This window comes from Musca domestica, unplaced genomic scaffold (genome assembly GCF_030504385.1).
Source record: "Musca domestica strain aabys unplaced genomic scaffold, Musca_domestica.polishedcontigs.V.1.1 20, whole genome shotgun sequence".
In the NCBI taxonomy this organism is placed as follows: domain Eukaryota; kingdom Metazoa; phylum Arthropoda; class Insecta; order Diptera; family Muscidae; genus Musca; species Musca domestica.
In genome coordinates, this window is record NW_026712250.1 from 2,880,898 (window position 1) to 2,902,963 (window position 22,066).

Sequence of the window (22,066 nt, forward strand, 5' to 3'; positions counted from 1 at the left end):
GGACCATACCTACCAGCTAACTCGGTCGTCTCTCTAGGTATGGTCCCAACCCATCACCCCCTACTCCTGACATGAAATTTGAAATAATTCCAATAAATCATGAAAAAATCATGAAAATAGCGAATATAGGGAGGTACCGTCATATGGAGGCTATACGAAGTCGTGGACATGCATAAAATTTGTGACAATTCCAATAAATAATGTTGCTAAAATACCGAGTAACTGGAGGTATCGTTATATTGGGGTCTATACGAAGACGTGGACCTGCATACACATTTTTTGCCCAAGGTTGTAGTAACAATTAAGATCTTCCAATACGAAATTTGAAACAGTTCCGTTGAATAATGTTGCTGAAATCATCAAAATACCGAATATATACGGAGGTACCCTTATATGTGGGCGATACGAAGACGTGGACCTGCATACGAAAATTTTAGGCATAACTGTAGCACCCTTTACAAATTTCGAATGCGAAATTTGAAACGAATCGGGTTAATAATGTCGCTAAAATCATTAAAATACCGAATATTGGGAGGTACCGTTATATGGGAGCTATATGAAAACGTTGACCTATATGACCCATTTACGAACTTAACCTGCCTACTGGCAAAACACACATGTGTTGAAAATTTTAGCTACCTATCTTAATTCGTTCGAAAGATAGCGTGATTACAACAGACTGACACATAGACAGACGGACATCGCTAAAATATTTAAGAATTTTACACTGATCCAGAATATATATACCTTGTAAGGTCTTTCATCAATATTTCGAGAAGTTACAAACGGTATAACAAAGGTAAAATACCCTCCATAGAATGATGGAGGGTATAAAAATGGGTTTTCTCTCAAAGTCCCATGAGACGTATACGTTGCGTCAACACTCATACGCCCCATTGTCTCACAAATCAAAATTGCTGCAGTTTTAAACATAAAATCCTTTTTCTCATTTTTCTTCAGCGACTGATAAGACAAGCATCTACTTTTCTCTATGAAATCTTTAATTTCCTCTTTGTCATAAAACAATACATATTTATACAAAAAAAAAAACTATATGACATATAATCTGTATCCTATTGCTTTCAATGCTTCCATATAATCCCTGCAGCTATCAAATAATAACATATGGCCACTAAACATGTTATTGTGTGCGTGTGTTTGTGACAAATTTCCTTCAGGGCGGGAGGAATTCTTTGAAACTTCTTTGTTATGCAAAACTATTTGCGTGGCCAAGAAAGAAATGGCCAGAGTGAGAGATTCTTAAAATGGCATGTAGTTGGAATGCTATGTGCATTTGCTTGCTAGGAGGATGTGGATAAAGATAGCATAACCATTTCCTGGATTCGTTTGGAAAAAAACGTATTTTCAAAGGAATTGGAAGATGTGCAGCTTCAATGGATTCCACATAAAACAAATGTTGGTATAAGCTTGACAAGAAAGAAGAAGGAAGAGCAAAAAGGAAGAAGGAAGCAAATCTCTTTTCCCATAATTGCATTTTTTATAACTCAATTGCCTTAATTTTTTTCTTGAGAAAATTTCCAAGTGACAAGTTTTTCCTTCCAAAAATAATTTCTTATTTTGTCTCAAATATTTAGAATTAAATTCTATTTCCAAAAATATTTATTTCAAATATTTTTTATTTGCTTGCCATCCTCCAGCTTCATTTGACCACAAACATTTTTAATTAACTCTCTTGGCAATCAATGCAAATAACAGCAACACCAACAAATCTAAATGAAAACTATTTCTCCTCTCCGGTCGAACTCTTGAATTGCCCTTTTAATGGATTTTCTTTTATTTGACTCATCATCATTGCCATGAACCGTATCCCCCCCAACATGTTTTATCCTGTTAATTCTCTGTACGGGTGTGTGTGCTTCCTTTTGTATTATCGCACATAATTTAGCTAATTTCTATCACCACAAAGCTGCTTAAGTTTAAAACCCTACCCTACCCCCCACCACTTCGTTGCGAAAATTGTTAAAACTGGAAAAAGTTTATGCTGGCTGGGCTGGGAGGAAAAGGAACATATTAAATGAAATCTCATTATTGGCACACGATGGATGACGCCGTGGATGAGGGAGGATAAAAATATATATTTTTGCCACTTTAAAATTTAAATGTCACTTTTTAAACAATGTTGTAGGTGGCGTATAAGTGATGATAATAATTATACGCCCTGGGGTATAAATGGAAAGAAGCAGATAATGTCTTAGGTACATATTTTTTGATAACAATTATTGTTGTAAATTTAAAAATATACTTAAAAGACAAACCTTCTGGTTTGCGTACAAAAAAAAATATCCATTTTCAATGTCTGATATGTCTTAGAAAAATGCTTAAAATCCATAATCCATGATTCGATACATATTCCATATTTCTTAGAAAAATGCTTATTTTTTTGCTAGTTTTGAGTAAAAACTTCGAAACCGATACTAAAACAACCAATACTATGAATGGCGTATAAGTGTTGGCAATAATAATACGCCCCAGGGCATGCAAGAAAAATAATGCAAAATGTACTAAATAATCTCTATTTCAGATAGGGTTAGGAACTTTTTAACACGGAAAATCCATTCAAAATACCTAACTTACCTAAAAAATATAAAATTCCGTTAAAAAAAATAACTAAACATTGATATTTTTGACCTAAAATTCATTAGTCTCATACCTTTTTTTAAATTACTTTTAAAATCTAGTTCTATTGGCACGATATTCCCTGGAAAAATTACCCAAAGTTTTGCACATTAGATATAAATTGCACAGCCTAGAATAAATAGAAAACGATACTAAAGACGGCGTATAAGTGATGACAACAATTATACGACTCGGTTTGGGAAAGGAAAATCAGAGACAATTCTTAAGAAATTATTTTCTTCTTCGAATAATTTTTGAAAACGTTTTTGGCGAAATTCCAGTTTAAAGAGCCCTGAATGTTTTAAAAAAAATAAATATTAAGATGCCAGTTTGAAAAAAAATAACTCAAAAAATATCAGTTTTATTAGCCTGATAGTTAAAAAAATGGCCAAAAATATTATGTTTTTTTTTTTAAAAAAAAAGAGTCATTACAAAAATATATTTTTATTCAAAAAAATAATTTCAAAGTCCAGGTTTTTTGATCCAATAGTACTGGAGATAATATTTTTTATTCAACTGCTGCGCCAAGAAATAAAGAATGTTACGGAAGCCGTATAATTGATGACAAGAATTATACGCCATGTAATGGGAAAGTAAAATAAATGACAATTCGGAAAAGCAACGATTTTTTAATTTCGACAGTTTTTTTCTAAGTTTCAGATCGAGGAATGTGTTAATTTTTTATTACATTAAATTTGAATTTCATAGCCAAAACTAGATAGCAAACCTTGTAATGGTGTATAATTGATAACAAAAATTATATGCCCCGTGATAGAAAGGGAAATAATACATAATTTTAAGGGAAAAATATTTTGGGCAATCACTTTTCGAACATTTTTGTTATAAACTTCTGATTTAAGAACGTGATTGATTTTAAGATTTAATGATCAAAATACCGGTCTGAAAAAATCGCTTAAAAGAATTAAGGTATATCAGGCGGAATATGCTCCCTTGTAAGTCCTGATAAAAAATATTTAAAAAATCCCGCTCACAGTACTTTATAAATTTTGCCAATGCTATTGTTGGCGTATAAGTGATGACAATACTTATACGCCCCTTGGTACGAATTAAAAATAAGTCATTTTTAAATAAATACATTTTATTGGCTCACAAAATGTTTGGATATATTTTGTGGCAAAATCCTTAATTAAAAAATAAATAACCACCGAAGAACCTCCGAGCCGTGATACAAAATTTCGAAAAAAAGAGATTTGTCTTTTGAAACATTTTTATTGAAAAATTCTCTATGGTGTATATATTATGGCATAACTTATGCGCTCTAACTCCTCTTTTAAAATAAATATTCTCAAATAAATATTCTTACACCATTTTTAAGATGAACTTGTTGTATTTCTAGCAATTTGAAGGAGATTTCCGACATATTATTTAATCCATATTTCCACATTCGCATCTGGATGGCGTATTTTTTACGATAGAAAGAATACGACTTCTGCTAAATCATTTGTGTTAAAAATGTGGCGCCCAATCGTTTTTAGCATTTCATATGGGACCCAATGGCGTATACATTTTGTCAGTATTCATACGCACTATTGTACCAAAAAAGGAGGAAATATTTACTTGAATCCAATGTGATTTGGAATTTGACCAATATACCCAAAAAGGAGGCGATTCTAAGACAACTTCCTTGGGAATTTGAATGATCCATTTTCACAATCAAATTTGCAAAATTTTTTACAATCCGCTTTAGAAAAGCCAACAGAAAACTAAAGCTGTAATCTGACCTCTTTTAATATTGTCGCCAATTTGTGGACTTCTTTCAATGGCGCCAATTTACCAATTAAATCTTTCTGTGCAGCAAACTTCTATTGGGGCGTATACGTGCTGTCACAACTCATACGCCACATAACCATTTTAAATCAGTTTCTTGGCTCTCACATATCTCCCTCGCATTTTTTTTATATGTGACATAAGACCCAAGTGTCTTGAATAACTATTTCTCTGTACATTTTCAATAACTTAGCCACATCCTCATCTTCTACTGTTACTCATCTACCCTGAATTAAAACATATTTCCTTTAATACCACTTTAGCACATTTTGTGCAACTTAGTTGCAAAAAATGCCAGTGAAAAGGATTTAATGAAAAAATACTGTACAAATTATCCTCATAATTGCCCGAACATGCTCTAGAGAAAAGTAGCTACATTTTTTTGCTGGATTTTGCTGCTCTCCAACTTCTTTTTTCCATTTTTTTTTTTTTTTTTTGTTATTTGCTTTTGCCAGTTAAATGTTGGTTTAGTCTGCAAAATATATAAAAGCTGTTACCCAAAAAAAAAAAAAAATGGTCATGTGCTTCAGGGTTGCAACTGCTGCTGCTGCTGCCACTAATACCACAACAAAAAATAAAGTTGCCTTAGTTTAAGGTTTAATTGGCAATTTAATTAAAAAAAAAAAAGAAAAATGGAATAATGAAAATGGCTGGCTGGCTGACTAGCTTTAATAAAGGACCAAGTTCCTGCAAAACCCAAAAAATAATTTTCTACACAATTTTACACATTGTTAAGTGGTAATTTTTCATTTCATGTTGCTATTGGTGTGGGAAAACATAACGACAACAACAACAGCAAATATGGAACGGAATAGAGTAGCTTTATAACTCAATGGTCCTTTTCACATTTGGTTTGGCAACTTTTAGTTTTCCTCACCAGCATATCTATTTAGGTGCTTAATGATATGGTTGGTGCTGGTGTATTTTGCCTTGGCCAGTCTTGGAGAAAAAGGCGAAAACATGGCAACACACCAACACATTGCCAACTAACGGGGCCACCACTGTGCTCTAACCAGTAATTATGGCTTGTCCTCTTTCTTGCGTTTTTGAGCCACTGCTTGAGAAAGTGTGTTAAATGACGCATGACGTTTAAATATAAAATATACATGGGCACCCTCCTCCACTCCCTTCTTTAGAAAAAAAAAAATACAGTGCAAATCTTACACTCACGCCATGTTTAGGGGGAGATCCTTAAATATGCTATATGAAAAATTTCTCCCTCTATTTATAGATTTTTATATATACATTTGTGTGTGTTCTGACCCCTTAGGAGTTTCATACGCAGTTTTCTTACTTTCCCATATGCGCGTCCGGGCAATAAATAATGAAGGAATGTCCTTAGCGAAAAATCTCTCTTTGTCTAAAGATTTATGGTAATTTTCAATTATTTCTAAGGGAAGTTTTATAAAATATCGTTTTTATATTTAATCAGCAAGTCAATTATGTTGCGAAACTTTAAAATGGTTGATAAAATAGCTAATTTTATACAAATTAAACTCAAAATTATATAAATTGTTTATTGGGTACGCCATGGCGTATACATGGTGTCAGTAATCATACGCACCAATACCCCAAAAATGAAATATTGAAAAAATCGTATTTTTGTTGGTAGAAAAATTGGAAGGATCCGCCTAATATTTCGGACAACGAAATAAAAATATGTAACCCTCTATCCTATGACAATTTTTGGGGTAAATTTCCAAATTTGAATTTATTTCTTCAAACTAAGGAAGGAAAGTTTTACCTAAAGAACTATTAATATTCAAAAACAGTGCCAATTAGGTTACGAAACTTCGAAATGGATAATAAAATAGGCTCTTTTTTAAATTAAACTCCAATTATTAAAACATGTTTAATGGTTACTCCAGGGCGTATACATGGTGTCGTCAATCATACGCACTATTACACCAATAACGGAAATGTTTTTCTTTCGAATTTCAGAGAATTTTTTCCAAAGCATATTCCATTCATCCATTTAAACATGGATTTCAGATTTTTCTCGAGGACCATCAGAACTCCAAGATTTTTTTCAGGACTTTAAAACGAAATTTTCAAAGACTTATATTAGGTACTATTAGATCTGCATATTTATATATTTTCTTCCAAACACTGTGAGATCCTTAAGCGTGGATTTTTAAATATTTTCCCAAGGACTGGAGGTCCTCCAGCTGTTTTCAAGGTGGCTAGGTCTTTAAGAGTGGCAATTTAAATATTTTTCTTTGTATTTTTTAATTTTTTTTGTTTTAACCGGGACTTTGAGGTTAACATATTAAAATATTGCCTTCCCCAGACTCTGGGGTCCTTGAGCCTTTAACTTGTAGATATGCTTTCCAGGTCTGTAAGATATTCAACTAGCAATCTAAGAAGATAAACTTAAAGGTTTTAAAGAGAAATCTGTGGCACTCCTACTGGCCTGTCCTTTTTAGAGATCTGGAAAGATCTTAAATGAGATATAAGGGTGAGATAAAAAAACTGCAACAAAGTCAAACGCCATAATTTTTACATTTTTTTCTAATTTTTTTTTTTTTTTTTTTGAATGAAAGTAAAAAATGCCGGAAATAGCATCAAATTTTAGAATAAATTTCGATTTGTTCGAATTGGTCACTTTTGGCACGAATTATGGCCCTCAAACGGCCAATGAAACCGTCAGACGCTGCCCGAATTTTGCTCTGCGGTATTTTGACCCATTCCCGGCGAAGCTCTTGCTTGAGGTGATCGACACTTTGGTATTTTTTAGTGCCAACCTTGCTTTCCAAAATACTCCAGACACAATGGTCCAACGGATTGGTATCCGGTGGTGGATTTTGGTGGCCATTGTGCGCTGTAAATGAAGTGAGGTACCTTATTTTGTAACCATTCTTGGGTGGCGGTGGCGTGCTGAGTCCAGTCCAAGGTCTGGGGCCAAAATGTTTGCCTGCTTTTAAAACACCCTCCATAATATTTTCGCGATAATATTCGGCATTTATTCTGATGGCACGGTCGAATAATACCAGCGGAGAGCGACCATCCGCAGTTATGACGACAACCTTGCTTTCCAAAATACTCCAGAAACTATAGTCCAACGGATTGGTATCCAGAGATTTTGGTGGCCATTGTGCGCTGGAAATGAAGCGAGGAAGCTCATTTTGTAACCATTCTTGGGTGGCGCATGCTGAGTGCGATGGTGCTGAGTACTGTTGGAATGTCCAAGGTCTGCGGCCAAAGGGCTTTAATACACCCTCCAGAATATTTTCGCCATAATATTCGGTATTTATTCTGATGCCATGGTCGATTAATACGAGCAGAGAGTGACCATCGGCTGTTATGGCGGCCCACACCATCACCATGGCCGGCGATTGAGTTCTGGTGGCCAACCGAAGGTGCACATTTTCAGCCGACCTCTTTGGCAAGTAAAGACGACCTTTTTTTTTGTTCACAAACTGCTGGACTACGAATGTTTTTTCATCGGAGAACGGAGAAAACAAAATTCGGCAGTTCACCTCTGCCAGTCAAGCAAAGCAACTCTTTAGCTCTTTGGGTCTATTTTCTTTCTGTTGCGGTGTAAGTTCCTGTACTTTTTGGAATTTCAATGGCTTTACCCCGAGCTCATTTTTCAATGGCTTTGCCGAATGGAATATTGCGATATCTTTAGCTCACGAGCCATTTTTCGGCCACTGCGACGCAGGTTTCGATCAAGTCGCTTCTTTACTTTTCGAAGCATTTCTGCTGATGTCGGTGTTTTCTTCCGTCCACTTCCTTGAAGTCGGGCTACGCTACCAGTATCACGGTAACAAGCGATGGTACAAGACACAAAACATTTATTCACATTTAAATGCTGAAGAGCTCTAACGATAGTCACTTGTGGTCCTCCAGCCAAATATAAAGAAATCACCCTATCACGCTTGAATTCCAACGCGTATAACTTTTTTTCTGAAAAAATCTCACCAAAATGCTTTTGTACCCTTGTAACCGATATAATGAACTGTCACTGGAATAATTTTCACAGCTGTCGGACAAATGGCTTAGAAATGAGAGCAGTCTAAATTTAGTTGCCGTTTTTATTTTTTTCTTTTAACCCTGTATGTATTTTCAGTATTTTTTTTACTGAAACATATCAGACCTTTAAATTACATATTTTTTGCATAAACCAATAATAGATCTGTAATCTCAAGATTACAAATTATGTGGCGTATACGTGGTGTCAGCACTAATACGCACCGTTGCACCCAATGACAACTCCTTATATCAGCATTCCTTTTCTCTATCTGAACTGAAGCAAATCATAAACACACATATTTTAATCAATAAATCTCACTTTTGAATCCCTCGAAGCTCCTCCGTATTAGTACCTCAAACCCCCCCCCCTTCCCATTTCTTCGCCCATTTCAGTATAAGGACATACTTTCTTTGATGTAAATCTTTGTGGCATTACTTGAATGTATCCTCTGCCATTCATTAGTTGGGTCGGTTACATTTGCCCCCACCCCCAGGCAGCTTAGCCTTCAAGGTAGCCCTCCTTTCCCCACACCTCTCCCCTCTCCCATAAATATTTAAATAGTAGTGGCAGTAAACACTTACCTGTAATTAAACAAGTGGTCCGTCGGTTGTTTTGGCACTTATGTCGGCATCATTAGTTTCTAGTACGTGTTTTAATTGTAATTATTTGTAAGAGTAAAATTTTCTACTTAAGGTCCTTTAGTGGCGTAGAGGAATTCGGTGGAAAAGCGTCCTCAAAAACTGCAACAGAAGAAACAATTGAAATTGTGTTTCTGGGCGGCAAGGTGAAGTGGTTAAGTAACCATTTAATTAACCCATTTTCTTGTTTCCTTTTCAGCCAAATACGTGAGGGGATTATACGCTGCATTTTAGCCACCGACATGGCCCGACACAATGAGATCCTGACCCAGTTCAAGGAGGTTACACCGATCTTTGACTACTCCAACAGGGCCCACATTAATTTGGTAAGTGGACATGCAATTTTCCCAAATTCTGAAATAAATTTGACTCCCTTCTCCTTTTCCCAGCTTTGTATGATCCTCATCAAGGTGGCCGACATCTCCAACGAGGCCCGACCCATGGATGTGGCCGAGCCCTGGCTGGATCGCCTACTGCAGGAATTCTTTGCCCAAAGTGCAGCTGAAAAGACCGAAGGTCTACCGGTCACACCCTTCATGGATCCAGACAAAGTTAGCAAGCCCGGGTCCCAGGTCCGTTTTATTGGTCTAGTCCTGTTGCCGTTGTTTGAGGCCCTGGGAGAACTGGTGCCCGAGGTGGTGGATATGATTATAGTTCCTGTGCGCGTAGCTTTGGATTACTACAAGTAGGTTGCAGCAGACATTGCCTTTAAATAAGTATTTATTAAAACTGTTGCCTACTTTCAGGCGCTTAAATGATGCTCAAAACAAATCTCGTAAATCCCTGGCCGACAGCATTTCCGCTGCCGCCAGCGAGAACACCAGCGGCGGTTCCGATGCCAATGCCGGCTCATCCAGTACGGCCGGCGGTTCGGCCGCTGGTACCGTTGGTGGGGGTAGTAATACCGGTGCTACTAGCAGTGGGGCCGGTAACTCTGGCGGCAGTATTTCACCCCAAATGCCACGCTCCCAATCGGGCATTAGTGTGAAGTCCCGCCGGAGTATACCCTCCCAGAAATCCGCCTCACGCACATCGGTCGATGAGCCGGGCGGCATGCCAGCCGAATTACATGATTTGCCCGAGGGCAGTGAGAGTGGCGACTCGGAAACGGCCACGGAGGTTGACGTAAGTCAGCTCTCTCAATTATTTGCCCAATCTCTAACCCTCTCTCTCTCTCTCTCTCTATCCTCCAGGTGGCTGAGAAAACCTCCAAATTCAAGGTGGACACCGAAGGCACCAGCAACCGCTCCAAATCCTCCCATTCCGCCTCGCGCAAGTCTTCGCGCGAAAAACGTCCCTCCATGATTGGCGAAATGTGCAGCAGCGGCAGTGGCCAGCGCATTCGCAACTCCTATGGCAACATTCATGGCTATCACTCCAATCGCAGCCACTTTAGCTCCAATCGTGCCGTCAGCCTGGACCAATACAGCACCAACAATCGCCGTCTGTCCGATGGCCTGCAACAGGTCATTTCGGACAGCAATGTTTTCTATAATCGCCACAATCGTGGCAGCCTGGAAGCTTCCACAGTAAATTGCCGCCTCGTCGAGGACATGAACATGAATGCCACGGGAATTGTGACCCAGCCATCGGCTGGTGGTGGCGGGATAACGACCGGAGGATATCTGCCAACAAATACTTCCCCAAATGTGCCAAATGCCGATGGTGCCACTTCCACAAACGGCACCGCTTCGCTGCAGACTTCGGCTGCCGGGGGACATTCTGCTACCAATACCACTGCCTCTGTCATGCAACACCAGCAGCAACAACAACAGCAACAGAATATCATGTGCATCAATGCCTTCTCCAATGGAAACATATCGCCCACCCAGCTCCAGCCGCAACAGCCACCAGCCCGTCAACATTGTTGTGCCGCTGCTGCAGCGGCCGCAGCAGCTGCCGCCAACAATGCCCAAAACGGCTTGACAAGCAGTACCAGCGAAACCCCTGCCGCCTCAAAAAATTCCTGGAAGGCTAGGCTCAAACAGTTCTCCGATTACTTTAGCTTCTCCTTTGACAAGAGCTCAAAGCGGTTTAGCAGTACCCGCAGCAGCCCGTGCTCGGTGCGCAACAACAATGGCAACCAGCCGGGTGGGCCGGATCCGGGTTCCACCTACATAGACCCCCTGACGGGCAAGCCAAGCACCATGTGTTGCACCATCTCGAATAGCTTGCAGTCGCCGGGTCTGCGCCAAAAACACATTTCCCACCAACACGACCTCATGTCGGCCGGTCGCCACAGGGCCTATAGCCTGGATGTGCCCTGCAATCGCAGTAATCCACGCTACAGCAGCAGCAGTGGTGGTGGAGGGGATAGCAGCAGGAAATCGTCACGCCACGATGGCACCGTTACCGGCGAGGAGAACAATAGCAACAATACGCTTCACAGCAGCAGTGGTGGCGGCAGCGATATGCCCACCTGTATGCCACCACCCATACGCATCGGCAGTGTCGATGCCAGCGATACAATACTCATTACCACCGGTGTCCTGCCCAATGCCTCCTTGACACCCGCCACACTGGGCGGCGATGCTGACCAGCCCAGTCTCAGCATTGATCTGGGCCTCCAGAGCCAATCGTCGTCGGCCGAGCCACCGAAAATATGACAACGTGGTAGCTCAGAGACGACCACCAACTCCTCGAATGGAGCTTTTGCTGCTCTACTGCAGCAACAACAACAACTGGATGGCCAACGGCCAGCGGCAGGAGCTGCAACGGCGGCGGTACAGACATCATCCAGCTGCAATGTATCCTCCTCCATGTCGATGACGGTGTGGTCGGCTCTGGGCCAGCGTTTGAGTGCTTTGGTGTGTCATTGTTGTGAGCGGAAATTGCCAGAGCCGGAAAATGTGTAAAATGAAAAGAAAACAGAGAAGAGGAAGGCATAGAAACAGACACATGCACAGAGAGAACTTTGAAAACTTAGCATGATTATAAATTTGAAACCATAGCTAATCAACATTGCAACATTAGAGACATTATGTAATACAAACCAACCAATACCAAGAAGATCATTCATGTGCATTGATTTTCGCTCTAGAAAAGAAAACACAAACACACAAACAAATGCAAAACAAACCACCATCCTCAAAATCCTTTCCCTAAGGCATTAGAATAATTTTTTGTTGCGTTTTCTATTTTTTTGAAATTTTAAGAGAAAATTAGAAGATATTCAAATTATTATTTAGAAAATTTTTATGTGGTGTATGTGTGAATGTGCAGCATGTGAGGGCATGAAAGAGAGTTTTTTTTTTTTGAGAAAAGGTGTAGAGAATTTTTTGAGAGTTTTGAAAATTTGTAAAAAAATTCAAGGCGAAAATAAATTATTTGAATAAAAATTTGATTATTTTACCGACAGAGGGAAAAGAGATGTCAAGAAAGAGAGGTGTAGAAAATAAAAAAAATAGTTCTTTAATAAAATTGTATTTTTCTGTCCTTTAATAAAACTTAAATTATTTAAGAATACCCTACACCATGCAACACCAAATTTTCTAAAGATTTTCTCTCGAAAGCCTCCATATTCAGAATATGCTTGACTTCCAGTACTACAAATTATATATATGGCCATATATGACAAGAATTGTCCCTACTTTATGAGAGATGAACTATGGATCTTCCTCAAGAGACACATACCGGCTCCAAAGAAGAAAAGCTGCTATAATTAAAAAAGAAGAGATGTGTTTATTTTCTGGAGGAAGATCCAGTTGATTTATTTTTCTCAGAATAATATTGGAACGGCTACTTAATTTTCTTCCCAGATAAGGTCAACAGGGCTTCCCTTTAGGATATAAAGAGCACCACTCAAATAATCCCTAAAGGGAAGCCCTGTTGACCTTCTCTAGGAAGAAATTTCAGTAGCCGTTTCAATATTATTCTGAGAAAAATAAATCCACTGATTTGCTGCAGCTACAGATCGTCTTATCTTGAATTTTCGAAGTTCTAGGAGGATATCAATCGACCTTCTTTTAGGAGAAGATCTTCTGTATTTTGTGAGAAGATCTTCTGTAAGAATATTTGAGAGAAGTAAATGAACATTTATGAGTAGATTAATGAGCTTCTACGATTTTTTTTGGCAAAAGGGCCATTTTTTAGAAGACACATTGATCTTCAATCGGCCTTTTAAATGTCTCAATGTTTTCTATGAAAAGAAGGGTCATTCTTTCAGAAGACAGATCGATCTTCAATTGACCTTTTAAATGTGTTAATGTATTCCATGAGCAATCTTTGGATTTTCAATTTTTGGCCGACTGAGGTAAAATTCAATGGATTGCTAAGAGAATATTTATTGAAGATCTAATAATTCTCTATGAGGGGAAATAGAGAGAGAGAGAGAGATAACCTAATTTTAAAAGAGAAAATCTGTTTAACTTGTAAGAAAAGATCTGCTGATTTGAAGAGAAGTTGTATTTATAGTCGAAGGGAAGTTCTGTTGTCCTCCTCTAGGAAAACCTTCTACTAGTCGTTCCAATTGGAATTAGAAAACAATCCACTGACTTGCTGTGAGAAGATATACTAATCTTTCATTATAGCTAAAAATCAACCAATTTTTAGTAAGGAAATATAGCCTATGAGAAGATTCTGAATGAGCGGATTATGAGAAGATCATTGACCTTCTATGATTATCTGCGACTTTTTGAAGAAGATCCATTGGCCTTTCAATGGAGATCAAGGCTTTATTTCATTTGAATTTTGAGAATGTCTTCACATTTTCCCCGAAAATATCCCGCAGTTTTCTGTGAGAGGATTACTACACAGGCGATCTATTGCAAAACTGATCTGATTTGAGAAAGACAAAATCAACTCAACGTCAAAGAGAAGATCCACTAATAGCCTGGTGTTGTGAGATCGTTGATATTCTGGAAGAAGATACACTTTAGAAGTAGAAGATCCGTTGATCTTGAAGCGTTTATCTCTTGGTAAACAATCTAGGGGTTTTCTAGCAGGAGAACCTTTGATCGTTTGATTTTTGTAACCATATTTTCTATGAGAAAGTCCTGTATTTTTCTAAGTAGAAGATCCATTGATTTTCAAAAAAGTTTATCTCTTGGTAAACGATCTAGTGTTTTTCCTGCATGAGATATTTTGTTTTTTTCCAATTTTTGGTCAATTCCATTACTTTTAGTGATCAAATCCTCTGATATCCTTTGAAAAGGTCAACAGATTTGTTTCTGGAGAAGAGAAAATCAACTGGCCATCAGAAAATCAGCTGATCTTCCCCCGCAAGAGATCGATTGATGTTCTGGTGGATAATAGGCTGTTTTTTATCAGGGTATCCACTGATCTTCTCCTTGTGGAGAATAGAGAGGAAATCTATCATATTTTCTCTTTTATTTTCTAGAAGAGGATAATTCCTTAGATTTTTGGAGAAAAAATATCAACTGAGCGTCAAGGAAAAGATCCAGTGAACTGCTGGGATAAATTGATTGATATTCTTGAGAAGGGGAGGATGACATCCAGGAGGAAGAACCAAGAAGGACAAGAACAAATCTCTTGGTAGAAGGTTAAGTGATTTTCTAGGAAGAGATCCTTTAATGATTTGTGGGATTGATTGATACACTAAAATCTAGTAACTCTCCACCAGGAAATTTACCGATCTTCTCTGAAGAAAAATCAACAAACCCCCTATAGAAAAATTAGATGCCTTTTAGAAGAATATATTTTCAAAATAAATTGAAAGCAGCCCTGCTCAAAACCGTGTTCTAGAAATAAGCAATGAGAAATTTGACTGGAAAGATATATTTTTTCTTGGGCAGCGCTGATCATTGTTCATGTCGATCCCTTGATTTATATCATCAAAACTCAAAAATGATGTCTGTCTGCTATTCAATGATGAGAGGATCGATTGATATGCTAAAAGAAGATCATTCCATTTATGGGTATAAATACTTAAGAATCCTCTAGAAGAAAACTTTCTGTTTCATCTTCGACAAGGAAAACAGGCTATTTTCAAAGAGATATTTTCAAGGCAACCTAAGTTTTTCTCAGCAAATAACAAAATATCTCTCAAACATTTAGTCATTATATCAGCCCTGCTCAAAACCGTGTTCTAGAACATGAGCCGAAAAAAGAGATAATTTAAGAGAAAATTAATATTTTATTTACAATTATATTTAAGATAAAAAAATAAAATTTATAATAATTTATTTAGTCAACACTGTTTAACACTGTTTTGTTCTTGATTTAAAGAAGCAAAGAGAAATTTGACTGGAATGAGATGTTTTTTCTTGGGCAGCGCTGATATATTCATATCCATGATATTCTGTGAGAGGTACTACTGCTCTACAAAGAGAGCTTTTGGTGCTCTCCAATCAAATGAAGCTCTGACATTGTACAAGAGAGTATACATTGAGTAGATGCATATAAGAGTATGTGTTTTTGTTCACATCGCCTGGCCTTCTCTTAGAAGTATCTTTGATCTTCCACAAGAACAATGTGTCATGAAATCAATAAGAGATTTTCAAGAGAAATTTTCAAGAGAATTTTGGTTTTCCTATTACAAAATGATCAAATCTTTTTAAAAAGTTTTTTTTTTCTTGAAAAGGAAAATAATCATCCTTCTTGTAAGATTTTTCTAATCTCCCCCTCAGTCATTTGTGTTGTTTTTTTTTCGAAATTTTGTGTTGCATGGACAAAATTTCTGGAGGGTCACAGAAAAAAAAATCCATTTTGTCTAATATTTTCTTCTTCAATTGTTTGTAAATTTTATTGAATAAAAACTAGACAAAATTTCTATAAAAGAAAAATAATTGTTAATAATAATGCAAAGAAAATTGTTGAAAATTCAAGTTATTTCAAAAAAATCCAGTAATAACAAAATAAAAATCCCTAGCCCCCAATTGTCTATAGTTATTTCAATTTAGGCCAGTTATTGTTTTAATTTTGTTATTAAAAAAATATTTTTTTCTCCTTTTAAAATTTTATCACAACTGACAAACCCAACTATACAACCGCAAAGAGAAAGCAGCATCAAAAACCCCACACATCAATTTTTTACATTTTTAAGCTAATCAATCAAATTCATTGTAACATTTAACAGTTAAGCACAAAAGTATTTGTCATAGGTATAAAGATCAACAATCACACAAAATAAAAATAAAATAAAAATAAAAATAAAATTAAAAAAAAAATACTGAAGTAATAATCATCGATATTGTTCTTAGAATTTATTATGATAATTATTATTAAAATACATACATGAAAAAGAAAAACACACATACTATAATATATATACCATACATATACATACATCTATGCATAAAAAAATACAATACATTTTTGTTGGAATAATATTTAAAACAAATCAAATTCAAATAAATATTACAAAAATAAAAACAACAACCACAACAACTCTATATTTGTTCATGTCTGTACATCACTTCTAACAGAAAAAACAGAGAGAACCACAAACAATAAAACCCCATTACATTTTGTAAAAGTATTTGTCATTTTATTGTTTTATTTTTAATTTCGCAATAAAATAAAGAGATAATAAAAGAAAAAACTGAAAGATATCCAGAATACAGTGTATAAATGTTGATGATTATCATTTTTTTTATTTTAATTTCTTTTATTTTTTTTAGATATACAGGGTGATATAAAAAAAAAAACTGCAACAGAGTCAAACTCCATAACTTTTAATTTTTTTTTCAAATTTTATTGAATGAAAGCAAAAAATGTCGGAAATAGCATCAATTTTTTATAAATGTTGATGAAGATAAAAAAAACGGCAAAAAAGTTTAACGCCATACTTTTTAATTTTTTTTAAATTTTATTGAATGTCGGAATGTAAATGTTGAATGTAAAGCAATGTCGGAAATGTCGGAAATAGCATCAAATTTTAGAAAACGTTTAGATTTGTTCGAATTGGTCACCTTTGGTACGAATTATGGCCTTCAAACGGCTAATAAAACCCTCACACGCTCCCCTAATGTTGCTCTGCGGTATTTTGGCCCATTCCCGACGAAGCGCTTGCTTGAGGTGATCGACACTTTGGTATTTTTTAGTGTTAACCTTGCTTTCCAAAATACTCCAGACACAATAGTTCAACGGATTGGTATCCGGAAATTTTGGTGGCCATTGTGCGCTGGAAATGAAGCGAGGAACCTCATTTTGTAACCATTCTTGGGTGGCGAGTGGCGCTGAGTGCAATGGTGCTGAGTCCTGTTGGAATGTCCAAGGTCTGCGGCCAAAATGTTTGCGTGCCCCAAGGCTTTAATACACCCACCAGAATATGTTCGCGATAATATTCGTCATTGATTCTAAGGCCACGGTCGATTAATACGAGTGGAGAGCGACCATCTGCTGTTATGGCGGTCCACACCATTACCATAGCCGGCGCTTGAGTTCTGGTGGCCCACCGAAGGTGAACATTTTCAGCTGACCTCTTTGGCATGTAAAAACGATCATTTTGTTTGTCTACAATATGCTGGACAACGAATGTATTCTCATCGGAGAACGCAGAAAACCAAATTCGGCATTTCACCATTTTCGGCCAAGCGAAGCAACTCTTTGGCTCTTTTGAGTCTATTTTCTTTCCGCTGCGGTGTAAGTTCTCACACTTTTTGGAATTTCAATGGCTTTACCCCGAGCTCATTTATAAATGTTTGCCGAATGGAATATTGCGATATGTTCAGCTCACGAGCCATTTTTCGGCCACTGCGATGCGGGTTTCGATCAAGTAGCTTCTGTATTTTTCGAAACATCTCTGCTGATGTTGCTGTTTTCTTTCGTCCACTTCCTTGACGTCGGGCTACGCTACCAGTATCCACCCCATATCCATTGCAGCTGAAGAACGTCAGCTGCCTAGACAAACCAGGATAGTTTTGGCGCAATTACATTCAGGATGGTGTAGTTGTCTCAATTCGTATTGGGCACGAATTGATGAAGATGTGCGTGGCGTCGGCCCGGCGTGTGATACAGGCCCGCACTATAGGCTGCACCTCTTTAATTGCACAGCCAAACCTACCCAACTCACTTCAGAAGATCTCTGGTTACAGCCTATTAAATTAAGCGAATTTCTAAACCTGCAGCTGGAACCAGATTAGCAGAAGGCAAACACTTGCATGTTCTACTGCTACAACAACAACAACCAGTATCACGGTAACGAGCAATGGTACGAGACACAAAAGATTTATACACATTTAAATGCTGGAGTACTTTAACGATATCCACTTGTGGTTCTCCAGCCAAATATAAAGAGGACACACTATCACCCTTGAATTCCATCACGAATAACTTTTTTTCTGGAAAATTCTCACCAAAATGCGCTTGTAAACAATATAATGAGCTGTCACTAGAATAATTTTAACAGCTGTCGGACGAGTGGCTTAGAAATGACAGCAGTCTGAATTTTGTTGCAGTTTTTTTATCTCACCCTGTATGTGTTTTTGAAAATACTTCTTTTCTGTACCGAACATTTTTTTTACTCACTGAGAAGATTTCTGTCAAAGAAGAGGTTCTCTATCCACAGGAGATGTCATCTGTCTACAGAAGAGATTCTCTGTCTACGGAAGAGGTTCTCTGTCCACAGAAAAGGTTTTTTTGCGTACGTTAAAGATTTCCTTCTCTGAAAGAGTTATTTATGGAGAAAGGAGAATTTTTTTTAATATATTTTTTATTTTAATTTTTTTTAATTTTTATTAATTCCTAATTTTTTTTTTTATTTTTTTATTTTATTTTTTTTTTATTTATTTATTTATTTTATTTTTTTTATTTTTTTTTTTTAATTTTTTTTTATTTTTTTTTATTTTATTTTTTTATTTTTTTTTATTTTTTTATTTATTTATTTATTTATTTTTGTTTTAATTTAAAGTTTTTCAAGTCACTCATTATTTACTTTTCATTTCATTTTAGCTTCATTTAATCACATTTTATGCGGCATTTCTACTACTGGCATTTCCGGTGACAGCTCTGCAATGCAATACCAAAACCAAAAATGAAAAAATGCAAACTTTTAGAAAATAAACCAGGCCAAGCTGGATCTTGGCTAAAAATACAAAGCCAAAAATAATTCAAAAAAAAAAAAAAATAAATAAAATAATTCTATAACAAAAATGTCTTCAAATTTATAAAATAAATTCTATGCTGGTCCAGACACAAGAAAATAACTAATAAAAAACTATTATACTATATAAAAACAATATTTAAAATAAATCAATAAATATGTATTTTCAAAAATATTTTTTTGGAAATAAAAAATAATAATAATAAATTCCGGGTAAGGTATATTTATTGGTAAGACTTAATAATTATTAAAAAAATAAAAAATATATATAAATTAAATGTCTTTATTAAATGTAAAACGTAGTTAGAACAACAAGATTTTTTCGCATCACCCCTCTAGATTTAAAGAAAGGAAAAAATAAATCAAAATTAAAAATAATTTAAAAAATAACAACTATTCCCATATTCTGTTAATAATGACAAAAAAAATATAAATAAATTGTTGTTACTTTAAACCTCTACAAACTTAAAAGACTTAAGCCTGAATTTATTCATTATCAAAAAAAAAAAAAAATACTGGAAACGTTTTCAAAACACAACACCCCCTCTCTGTCTAAAAAAAAAAAAAACAAAAGAGTCTACAAATTTAACAGTCAATTACACCGAGTTTCGAATTTCTCTTAAATGACCACCCCTCTACTACCATCAATGTTTTACAATAAAACCACAACTACTTCTAAATTCCTGTTATGTCCTGAAACAAATGCAACACTGAGAATTGATATTGAAAAAAAATAAATAAATATAACTAAATAATAATAAATGTTAGCATTAAAAACACCATAGAACAATATAAAATGCCCCATATAGAGCACTTCATAAAAAAAACAAATTAAAAATCGAATAACTGGAAACCCTCAACTAAAACAAACAGTTTACAAAACACACCTACGTTACAAGCACGTTACGTAACGTACGTCTCGCGTAACGCATGACTAACTATAGCAACTAAATTTCCTACCCAAAGAGACAGTCAAAAAAGAGAGAATGTAAACAAAACTAGTAAGTGTACAACAAGTACATACATACATATATTAAACAAGTCGATATACTCACCTAGAAAAACATATGTAAATAGAACAGCAACAACAACAACAACACTAATACATATATATGGACCAAAGTATGTACATATGTAGTTTGTTAGATCTATATTGAATATTTGATGCAGATATATAACTACACTGGAGAGAAAGCAACTGATTGTCGGGGAATAAGGGAGAGACCAATTTCCATTGCTCTCATTTGAAATGCTCAAGACCAGAGATGGAATGTTAGAATTCCAAAAACTAAAAGAAGAGGTCTTCTGTACACAGAAGAGGTCTTCTGTATACAGAAGAGGTATTCTGTACACAGAAGAGGTCTTCTGTACACAGAAGAGGTCTTCTGTACACATAAGAGGTATTCTGTACACAGAAGAGGACTTCTGTACACAGAAGAGGTCTTCTGTACACAGAAGAGGTCTTCTGTACACAGAAGGGGTCTTCTGTACACAGAAAAGTTTTTCTGTCCACAGAAGAGGTCTTCTGTCCACAGAAGAGGTCTTCTGTCCACAGAAGAGGTCTTCTAGCCACAGAAGAGGTCTTCTAGCCACAGAAGAGGTCTTCTGACCACAGAAGAGGTCTTCTGTACACAGAAGAGGTCTTCTGTACACAGAAGAGGTCTTCTGTACACAGAAGAGGTCTTCTGTACACAGAAGAGATCTTCTGTACACAGGAGAGATCTTCTGTCCACAGAAGAGGTCTTCTGTCCACAGAAGAGGTCATCTGTTTTGGAAGAGGTCTTCTGTACACAGAAGAGGTCTTCTGACCACAGAAGACGTCTTCTGTCCACAGAAGAGGTCTTCTGTTCACAGAAGAGGTCTTCTGTCCACAGAAGAGGTGTTCTGCCCACAGAAGAGGTCTTTTGTCCACAGAAGAGGTCTTCTGTCCACAGAAGAGGTCTGTCCACAGAAGAGGTCTGTCCATAGAAGAGGTCTGTCCACAGAAGAGGTCTTCCGGCCACAGAAGAGGTCTTTTGTCTACAGAAGAAGAGGTCTTCTGTCCACAGAAGAGGTCTTCCGGCCACAGAAGAGGTCTTTTGTCTACAGAAGAAGAGGTCTTCTGTCCACAGAAGAGGTCTTCTGTCCCCAGAAGAGGTCTTCTGTCCCCAGAAGAGGTCTTCTGTCCACAGAAGAGGTCTTCTGTCCACAGAAGAGGTCTTCTGTCCACAGAAGAGGTCTTCTGTCCACAGAAGAGTTCTGCTGTTCACAGAAGAGGTCTTCTATACACAGAAGAGGTCTTCTGTACACAGAAGAGGTACTTCTGTACACAGAAGAGGTATTCTGTACACAGAAGAGGACTTCTGTACACAGAAGAGGTCTTCTGTACACAGAAGAGGACTTCTGTACACAGAAGAGGTCTTCTGTACACAGAAGAGGTCTTCTGTACACAGAAGGGGTCTTCTGTACACAGAAAAGTTCTTCTGTCCACAGAAGAGGTCTTCTGTCCACAGAAGAGGTCTTCTGTCCACAGAAGAGGTCTTCTGTCCACAGAAGAGGTCTTCTGTCCACAGAAGAGGTCTTCTGTCCACAGAAGAGGTCTTCTGTCCACAGAAGAGGTCTTCTGTCCACAGAAGAGGTCTTCTGTCCACAGAAGAGGTCTTCTGTCCACAGAAGAGGTCTTCTGTCCACAGAAGAGGTCTTCTGTCCACAGAAGAGGTCTTCTGTCCACAGAAGAGGTCTTCTGTCCACAGAAGAGGTCTTCTGTCCACAGAAGAGGTCTTCTGTCCACAGAAGAGGTCTTCTAGCCACAGAAGAGGTCTTCTGTCCACAGAAGAGGTCTTCTATATACAGAAGAGGTTTTCTGTACACAGAAGAGGTTTTCTGTACACAGAAGAGGTCTTTTGTTCACAGAAGAGGCCTTCTGTCCACAGAAGAGGTCTTCTATATACAGAAGAGGTCTTCTGTACACAGAAGAGGTCTTCTATATACAGAAGAGGTCTTCTGTACACAGAAGAGGTCTCCTGCCCACAGAAGAGGTCTTCT

General features: G+C 37.0%; 1 protein-coding gene across 3 annotated transcripts in view; it reads left to right on the forward strand.

Moving 5' to 3' along the window:
* The window catches only part of LOC101893851 (high affinity cGMP-specific 3',5'-cyclic phosphodiesterase 9A), a 259,215-nt gene extending 246,930 nt beyond the window's left edge, over positions 1–12,285 (forward strand). For all 3 annotated transcript variants that reach the window (XM_059122351.1, XM_059122352.1, XM_059122353.1), the window contains exons 8-11: positions 9,239–9,365; positions 9,429–9,724; positions 9,786–10,164; positions 10,233–12,285. In XM_059122351.1, the coding sequence (XP_058978334.1) occupies positions 9,239–9,365; positions 9,429–9,724; positions 9,786–10,164; positions 10,233–11,645 (2,215 nt within the window). In that variant the 3' untranslated portion in view covers positions 11,646–12,285. The remainder of the gene's footprint in view (positions 1–9,238; positions 9,366–9,428; positions 9,725–9,785; positions 10,165–10,232) is intronic.
* Positions 12,286–22,066: the final 9,781 nt, after the last annotated feature.